The following is a 10,014-nucleotide window of genomic DNA, read 5'->3' on the forward strand; positions in this document are numbered from 1 at the left end:
AGCAGTGGAAGAAATGGAAAAATTTTTGATTGGATAAACCAAAGGCGGATGGCTGGTGATTCTTTGTCAGAGGACATAATTTGTGCGAAGGCTAGGCTGCTGGATCGTGATCTTATTTCTGACACTACATCTGACTCCAATGATGATTTTAATGCAAGTAAAGGGTGGTTTGTGAATTTCAAGAAAAGAACTGGAATTCATTCTGTTGTGAGGCACGGCGAGCCCCCAAGTCAGGGGTAAACATATGCTACAGGTCACTGCGTCACCAACTCCCATGATGCACAGTGGGAGCGACAATGATTTCATGGTGTCCGATTCTGCCACCTCTCCCGCATGCCTTACTTCTTCACCTCAGGTCTATCGCCATGTTGCGGTGAAACAACTTTTGAGTGAGAGTGGTATCAGAAGGGCTTTGGAATTAACAGTTTTTACAATAATAGAGAGAGAAGATTGTGATGTTCTGGGCTCTTATACAGATATAGGAGGTTCAACCACTGAGGGAAAGGACATTCCACCACCACCACCACCAGCAGCAGCTCCTATTGTATGTATTTTACATATGTTTTTGCAAAAAATATACAAATTAGATAACTTTGTGAACATTTTGATTGATTGAGAGAGAGAGAGAGAGAGAGAGAGAGAGAGAGAGAGAGAGAGAGAGAGAGAGAGAGAGAGAGAATACAAGGGACCCATTTTCTATCACTCTAGCCAAGGGCGCTGAACCCGATCGGACACAAAGTCACATACACCAATGATACCACCTCATTCAACCTGTGATATTTTGGTAACCATAGCATCTAGAGACTTTTTTTTTTTTTTTTTTTTTGCACTGCAAAGAGGAAGAGTTGCTTGTGGGCAGAACACCATTTGTACTCACTCGTTTATTGAATTTCCAATTGTAATCAGTATGTGAATACAGGCTATTTTGTGTGTTTCTCGCCAAACCTCCCGAGTTACCGCGAGCTAAAAATCCCAACATCCCTGAGTTTTAGGGGTTAATTGTGATGAAACTGGCCTGTTTTTTTTTTTTAAAGCTACAAAACATGATCTATATAACAAAGGAAGAGAAGTGTTTGCCAGGAAAGACAGGTTAACGCTACTTCTGTGTGTCAGTGCTAGCGGCAACTGCAAAATTAAATCACTGCGTTTTTCTGAACTTCGGTTTGGCAATGGCTGAAACGAATTACCTGATTTATAGGTATCAATAGTCGAACTTTTTAATACTCGAATGGCCATTTGAAACTAATTAAGTTTGAGTATTGAGTCTCCACTGTAAACAGAAAAGCAAAATATAATAAGAGAAAGCAAAAAAATAATAAGAGAAAACAACAAAACAAAGAATGTCAACAAAATATTCACTGCGTCACTGCCTTCACCACTCACACCACAGTCAGTCACCATCTTCCTCTGAGCTTTACCACTTCATCAAAAATCCACTTATCAAAAATAACCCCACATGCAGAAGATGAAGGATGTTTTGGGGCCATCTTGGTGAATTATAGGCAGATTGAAGAGATTCCGTCTGTACTCAGTGCTGGCAGACTGCACATGAGGCACGAGAAGAGCGGGAGCTGGATCCAAGAAACTTTAACAACGTCAGAGCAACCTCCTGCCGCGAAATGGCATCCATGAATGCTTGGAGGGACGGTAACAAGGCTGCTATGAGGTTGCTCTCAGGTTGCTGGTGACACCACCTCTCCAGGTGGTGTTACTGTCTTATATATGCATATATGTTCACAAAACATTTCTATTAGCTTTTTACAAACCTTGCCCCCAAGAAAGGATTGTTTTGTAATGCATAAAGTGATCTCTTACATGGAATACCAAAAAAATAAAGCAGAGATGAGATTGCCCACAGACAAGGCGGAGACTTGCGGCGACTCGGCCGCTTCTTCTTCTTCTTGTGACCCTTTTGAGCTTGCATGTTGTCTTTCACCACGATATTTATGTTTCTACTCCTCTATTGCCTGCTATAATGGATATCATATCTTAGTATTCATATACGCTCATGCCATGAGGATAACCTCGACTCTGTGGCAGTGAGTGATGAATTACAAATGAAATGCCGCAGTATTTCATTAGTAGTAATTCACTATCACTCAGTGCCACGGTGTCGAGGTTATCCTCATGGCATGAGCATATATGAATACTAAGATATGATAACCATTATAGCAGGCAATAGAGGAGTGGAAACATAAATATCGTGGTGAAAGACAACACGCAGGCTAAAAGGGTCACAAGAAGAAGAAGTGGCCGAGTTGCCGCGAGTCTCCGCCTCGTCTGAGGACGATCTCATCTCTGCTTTATCTTTTGGTATTCCTTGTAAGATTTCATTTTATGCATTACAAAACAATCCTTTCTTGGGGGCAAAGTTTGTAAAAAGCTAATAGAAATGTTTTGTGAACATAAATGCATATGTAAGACAGTAACACCACCTGGAGAGGTGGTGTTACCAGTAACCTAAGAGCAGCCTCATAGCAACCTCATTAACGTCCCTCCAAGCATTCATGGATGCCATTTCGCGGCAGGAGGTTGCTCTGACGTTGTTAAAGTTTCTTGGATCCAGCTCCTGGCAACCAATGAGCACTTTTAGGTGGGCTACCAACCTCCACCCACCAACAGCAATGAATCTTTGTGGATGCTATTTTACGAAGGTTGGTGTGTGAGCAGGAGGTTGCTATGGAGGTTGTCTGTACCAACATGGACAACAACCTGCTTCTTGGATCTGGCCCCAGAGCTCCCACCTATCGGCCAGCTGCGGAACTCTCTGGCGTGCAGTTTGAAATTGTGTCTGGCGCTCAGTTTGAAAATGCGGTTGAACCAAATCGTGTATAAGCAAACCGATCACGCAAATTAAATTAATTATATTTTTTTTGGTCGCGTTATAATAAAAACGTGTAAAGCAAACACGCGTAAATTGAGAGTTACCTGTATACAACAGTAAATGGTACTGAAAAAATAGACAAGAGATGGTGGTGGTGAAAGAAGAAGCTAGTAGAAGGTCAAGAGGACGTGAAAAGAAGATTAGAATGAGGCAGTGTGTGAAAATACAGTTTTCCACATAGAACGGTGGAAAAGAGGAATGCATTGAGTGATGAAGTTGTTACAACACATAATGTGCATAACTTTATAGAAAAATTGGATAAATGGAGACATGAAGATAAGACACTATAAGCCCTGCTTGAAACCTGTACAATACAACAAGGTAAATACAATTAGGTAAATACACAAACAAACACATTTCTCAGGTATAAAAATATATGCAGAGTTAAAAAGAAACTTCATCATTCAACACTTTCCTCTCCATTTTATGATTATGTTTGTTATATGTCACTTTCAGAGAATAAATCAGTCTATGCATAACTATCCTGCAATAATGACTTATTCTTGTCTTTCTTAATGACTAGGCATGCTTCCTAATCCACTCTTTACTCTGATATTACAGATATATCGATGCAGTATTCTAGGGGTGCATGAGCAGTGGCCCCATCTCATATCAAGCATTGGGTGCAGCCAACCAAACTAATATCTTTCCATGTTACAAAATAAATACCAGTCAGGCACTGCCACACTGGTTGACAAGGGAATGCCACTGCTTATTTATGTGTGGTAAATGTGTAGGAATTCCCATCTCTTTCATATCAACTTAGCAAAAAGGCTTTAAGAAGGAACTAATGTTACCTTTATGAATAGTATGAGTGACTATGAAATAAAGATCTGAATAAAACAGCACAAGATCCTTACCTCACTGTCACTCTTGCCATGCTCCTTGTAGTAAACAGTGTACTCTGTGATGATTCCATTGGGGCGCTCAGGAGGAAGCCACAACAAAAGGATAGAGTCAGCAGAAATAACTAAGGCCTTGACGGATCTGGGTGCCTCAGGAACTGTAAGGATGTTTTTGTAAAATGTCTTTCCATTCAAAGTCCATGAGAATGAGATATGTTCTGTTGCATGGCCAAGTATCTTACATATTATTTACACCAAAATGCTTTGATCTGGCATAAAAAACAAATCAGAAATTCAAAACAGATGACATACCATTAATTTGTCTTTCACTGATAGAAATGTTCTTGATAATCATTAAGCAATCATAGCCATCTAAAATGTACAATATCTAGAAGTACTTACTATCCTGATCAGTCTGGCAGTGAATTGGCTGTGAGCGAACTCCCTCACCACCAGAAGTGTGAGCCAGAACCTGAAGGCTGTAGTCGGTGTACTTCTGAAGGCTATGGAGATGGGTCTCAGTGGAAAGAGTGATCTTTATATCCTTGCTCTCCTCATCTATATAGAAAAATAAATAATGAAATGAGTGACTTAGACTTGAACTATATTCCTGACCATCTTTACACATTTCAGTAAAATAAATAATGATTATCTAGTGTTCAAGTTTATGACACACATTATTTCATGCACCACTTACCATACCACACATCTGAGGGTCCATAAAACACCTTGTATCCCTTGATGACTCCCTGAACAGTTTCCAGTGGAGGAGAGGACCAGGACACACGGATAGTCTGAGAAGTGAGGGTGGTACAGGTGACATCTTGTGGGGGCTGCTGGGGAGTTCCTTCCGCAGTGTAAGCCAGGAATTCCTCAGTTTTAGGTCCTTGTCCAATTTTAGTGAAAGCAAAAACAACAACAGCATACTCGGTGTACACACTGCACAATGAAAAGAAGACAATTATTAAACACAAACATACATAAACAAACACAAACATGCACACACACACAAACATAAACACACACACAGACACAAGATTATATGAGACGGACGTCCACACTGCACTAAGCCAGGAATTCCTCAGTTTTAGGTCCTTGTCCAATTTTAGTGAAAGCAAAAACAACAACAGCATACTCGGTGTACACACTGCACAATGAAAAGAAGACAATTATTAAACACAAACACACACAAACAAACACAAACATGCACACACACAAACATAAACACACACACAGACACAAGATTATATGAGACGGACGTCCACACTGCACTCCGTTCTGATAGTATTCCAAACCACCAAGAATATCTTTTACTGAGAGTGTTGACTAAAGGTAAGAGCTATGTTTTAGTGCTGTCCCGTCTAGGTGGCAAGGTTAAAATGTCAATAACATGGAAAAAGGAGCAAGAAACTAAGGAGGTAGTATACTAGAAGGAGGTAATAGACACCTATCAAAATGATAATTTACTCCAAGTGAGGTCTAGCAGCACTAGTTCAGGGGGTACTGTGAACTTTCCATTAAAGCTAGTTGTGATCTCACTGAACATTTCCCTCTGTGTCTCACAACTCAAGGGGGCAGTCACAGCCTGCCCTCTAAAGACAACTCTCCTTCTTCACTCAAAACTACATAACTACATGCACTTACCACACACACACCCTTCACTTAAAAATTCAAAATAAGAAAATGACAGCTCCAAATTCAGCCCCGGAGTCCTCTTCTGGGGAGGGGACCAAAAATGTCCCAAGGTTGGACTACTCTCTCAGTGATGACCCAAAATGTCTTGACACCTCCCTCAACTTTTTCTACATAAACTTCTGCAACATTTGCAGTCTTAGATCTAATTTTGAATTTGTAGAACACCACCTCTCCTCTACTAAACCTCATCTTTTCCTCACTGAAACACAGCTATCTGAGGCAACTGACAGTAGCCCCTTCTCTGTTCCTCCCTACTTTTTCTATCCTCATTTTCGTTCTAAAGCTGGATGTTGCGTCTATATGCATAATGACTTAACTTGCTCTCGTGCCTGAGTTCTCGAATCTTCCAGTTTTCCACCATCTGTCTTCAACTCAATAGTTACTCTTTAACTAAATTTATCTGTGCTGTCTATCTCTCCCCAAACTCCTCTGACAATAGTAAATTCTTTGACTATATAACTTCCAAGGTGGAGCATATTCTGTCCCTCTACCCTTTAACAAAGATCTCCATCCTTGGAGATTTCAATGTTCATCACCAGCTTTGGCTTTCCTTTCCCTTCACTGACCATCCAGGTGAACTAGCCTTCAACTCTGCTATCCTCTATGACCTAGAGCAACTGGTGCAACACCCTTCTCATATTCCTGACTGTCTTAGAGATATGGCCAACATTCTTGATCTCTCCCTTACCTCTAATCCTTTTGCTTATGTTATTACCCTATTTTCTCCGTTGGGCTCCTCCCATCACAATCTCATTTCTGTATCTTGTCCTATTCCTCCAATTCTTCCTCAGAATCACCTAAAGTGGAGGTGCCTTTGGCATTTTGCCTCTGCTAGTTGAAGGAACCTGAGGAGGCACTATGTTGATTTTCCCTGGAATGATTACTGTTTCTGTGTCAGATACTCATCTCTGTGTACTGAATGCATAAGTCAGTCAGTGCCAATTGACTTTAGAACCTTTGGTGACTGACTGAATACCTGGTAGGCTTAAGATGATCTTAAGGGGACCGTCGGTGGCCACGGTACCAAAAAATCTGAAAAATATCGAAAATCCCCAAAACACCACCAGAGCATCCCCAAACATATGGTAACATAGTGATGGAGTATTTTGGGGAAATACACTAAAATATGTGGGGTATTTAAGCTTTAAAGGGCCCCTGCCACGCCCACCGCAGCCCGGGGCTTCCCCCCTCCACTCGCTGTACAATAAATGATGATAATAAGCACTGAAAAAGCCATGAAAAGTGTTTTCTTTGGTAAGGAAAGGCGGGCGCTGGCAACTCAGTACTATGGCGTACACAGGAACACACCCTCTCCCCTTCCATTTCAGTGTCCATGTGACTGCAATGGGAGGAGGATGTATAGAGTATCTCACTCATTGTTTCAAACCTTGCAAGCCACAATCCAGCCTATTTTACCTGCTTTTTTTTTTGCCTTACAATGTCTAAACAAACAGTGCAAGGGAAAATTACAAGTTGTGTTGACCATGCACGAATGGAAGACACCCTTGCCTTCAAGCGATTAATACCAACAGTCATTGTGGGAGGGCCCAGGTGCCATATGAGTCTTACAGAATATTCTAAACATGCCTAAAAAACATATAAGATGTACATGGTGGTGTATGAGCATGAAATATCCAACCCAAATAAATGTACAGGGTCATAGAGGACGAAAATGACATCTCTGGGTTTTTTTGCTTTTTCTCAGTTTTCACTTTTTTATCATTCAAATCATATTTATTCCCACATTTCTCAACGTATTTTCAATTTTGAGGTATCATTTTGAAGCTCAATGAAGCTGCTACATTTCTAACTCATAGAATTTAGAAAAAAAATATTTTCTGTGCCATAATGTAATTTTATAAAAAAAAAATAATAAAAAAAAAAAATAAATAAAAATAAATAAATAAATAAAAATTCATAATGGCCATCAAAAGAAAAAAATCTAAATTCTATGAGATGTAGTTTTGTTATACCATATACTTCACATATATACCGGCAAAATTGAAATCTGCCCTCCGGTGACAAAGTTTATAGGGAAAATGTTTTTTTTTTTTTTATTCATCCTTAATTTGTCATGCAGTTATTTATGCTTCGATTCACTTGTAACTACTAATGTAACATCGTGTAATAGTCATCTATCAGTGAAAAAATATTACCCACGTACCTCTTTAGTTCTGATTTTTTGAAAACCCAACCAGACGGTCCCTTTTAAGATGAATGGCTATTAAATCAACAAATAAATGAGTCACTAGTAAGTACCAAATTTTACTTATAGATCATTATATACCTATGAACGTGTGTTTACATGCAGTTCTTTATCAGTACCAAATTTTACTAATAGATCATTATATACCAATGAACGTGTGGTTACATGCAGTTCTAAAATCAATTGACATTGACTGTACATTCTTTATTCTTTTTCACAATCTAAGCCTTCTACACCTTGGTTTAACACAGCCTGTTCTCATGCTATACATGATAGAGAGGTTGCCCACAAAAGGTACTTCAGCTTTCCATCTCCTGAATCTCATGCACTTTATATTTCTGCCCAGAATTATGCCAAGTATGTTCTTCAACTTGCCAAACACTCCTTAATAAAGAGAAAATGTCAAAATCTTTCAAACTCCAACTTCTCTCAAGATTTCTGGCATTTGGCCAAAAACATCTCCAACAACTTTACTTCTTCATCTTCCCCTCCTTTATTTCATCCTGATGGCATCACTGCCATCTCTTCTGTCTCTAAAACTTAACTCTTCTCTCAAACCTTTGCTAACAACTCCACCTTGGATGATTCTGGGCTTGCCCCTTCCTCTCCTCCTAACTCTGACTACAGGAGATCCTCGCAATTTGACAGGGTTAAGGCAGTTTTTCATTGGTCGAATCAGCGTTAATTTGAATCGTGAAGCAATTTTTCCCATAGGATACTTAAGAATTAGGGGGAATAGGGACCAACCTCCAGCCTAGACCCCACAAAACATCACTATAACCTTTTAAAAAACACTAACCTAGACTAAATCAGTACTATTAAAGGCTTCATTTATATCTAACTTTTTTTTTTTAATTAAACACACTAGGGTGCTGTACGGTACATTTTTGGAAATAAAAACACTTGCAGCGATCTCATGGTATTTGTCCCTGTTCTTCCAAATTGTTAATACTGTTGATCTAGGGACACTTATTTGTGCTGCAATGACACTGTGAGATATATCTGTTTCACACTTTCTTATAAGTTCAAGCTTATCTTTGAAAGGCAGGAAGTTGTGCTTCTTAGGCCTGGGGAACGCCGGCTGGGGCAAGAGTGACACAAATTAAGCGACACACAGGCCGCAGGGTTGCCACTATTTTCATTTCTCCCTACCACTCGCGTGCATTTCCTCCTACTTTCACCTACCACTCGTGCACATTTTCCCCTATTTTCACCTATGCCAATCCAAAAATTCCTTTTTATGCATGCATATATTATTGTGTGAAAATAAATGTATTCATACTTTTTGCAGTTTTATCCTTTTACTACAAAAGAAATAAAAAAACTTTCTGGTATCGAAAAATTTACTTTTTTTCGGTATATCATCATGACAGACTGGACGATGTACGCATGAATAAGCGATCGACTCTCTTCCTAATGGAACACCTCACCACATTGCACCATACTCCCACATGTTGTGTCAGATATATATATATATATATATATATATATATATATATATATATATATATATATATATATATATATATACACTCGACCCTTGAAACAACGGACCTCCCATCAACGGAATTTGGAAACTACGGACAAATTCTGGAGTCCAGTTTAATCTACGGACGAATATTAAAATGCGCTCGATTGTCCATTCCCGGCAAATTATTGTCTGGTAGGTGGCGGGTCGGTCGCGTCATCAGCTGTTGGCCACCATGTTTAATCTTCAGTCTGTGCATTTTCAATCAACAGCAAACATTGTCCAGTGCTTACCACGGCTTTTTTATGCATTTGTACCCTTCCCACGAGTGCTTAACCTATCCAAAATGCCTCTTAACCCCTTCAGTCCGGGGACGTATATATACGTCCAGAAGCCTTACCTCCAGCCTGGGGACGTATTATTACGTTTTGCGGGCCATAAGCGTTTTAGATGAGTGTACCCAAGAAAACCAGCAGTCATTTGTTCTCTTAGATATGTATATTATCTAGGAAAATGAATATATGTAACTATTATATCGCAGACAAGAATAAGTTTTTGCATGAAGGTTTATTTTTTCTCTGTTTCGTCAGCTTTAGCAGCCACAGCCACCAGCTTACAGAGAGAGAGAGAGAGAGAGAGAGAGAGAGAGAGAGAGAGATCATGTTCATCACCCCCATCCTCCACTATCTGGTGATAATTCCTCTCTCTCTCTCTCTCTCTCTCTCTCTCTCTCTCTCTCTCTCTCTCTGTTCACGCGCAATTTATTTCGCGTTTGAAATAATATATGTATATTTTGCATGACAGGTATATGTTGCCATTTGCTAAACATACTGGCATGCAAATGCTAGATATATTAGGGGACTCTTTTCAACAATAAATAACAGTGTTTACCACAAATGAGATGCTTCACTCTGAT

At 39.6% G+C, this 10,014-nt stretch overlaps 1 protein-coding gene across 1 annotated transcript in view; it reads right to left on the reverse strand.

The window, feature by feature from the left end:
• LOC123513262 (Down syndrome cell adhesion molecule-like protein Dscam2) overlaps positions 1-9,083 on the reverse strand; it is a 100,873-nt gene extending 91,790 nt beyond the window's left edge. Inside the window, exons 1-5 of the mRNA XM_045270333.1 lie at positions 9,061-9,083; positions 4,804-4,876; positions 4,427-4,595; positions 4,132-4,287; positions 3,745-3,887 (exon numbers count right to left, since the gene is read on the reverse strand). Of these exons, the coding sequence (XP_045126268.1) occupies positions 3,745-3,887; positions 4,132-4,287; positions 4,427-4,595; positions 4,804-4,876; positions 9,061-9,083 (564 nt within the window). The remainder of the gene's footprint in view (positions 1-3,744; positions 3,888-4,131; positions 4,288-4,426; positions 4,596-4,803; positions 4,877-9,060) is intronic.
• Positions 9,084-10,014: the final 931 nt, after the last annotated feature.

The sequence above is a fragment of the Portunus trituberculatus genome, chromosome 35 (genome assembly GCF_017591435.1).
Source record: "Portunus trituberculatus isolate SZX2019 chromosome 35, ASM1759143v1, whole genome shotgun sequence".
NCBI classification, from domain to species: domain Eukaryota; kingdom Metazoa; phylum Arthropoda; class Malacostraca; order Decapoda; family Portunidae; genus Portunus; species Portunus trituberculatus.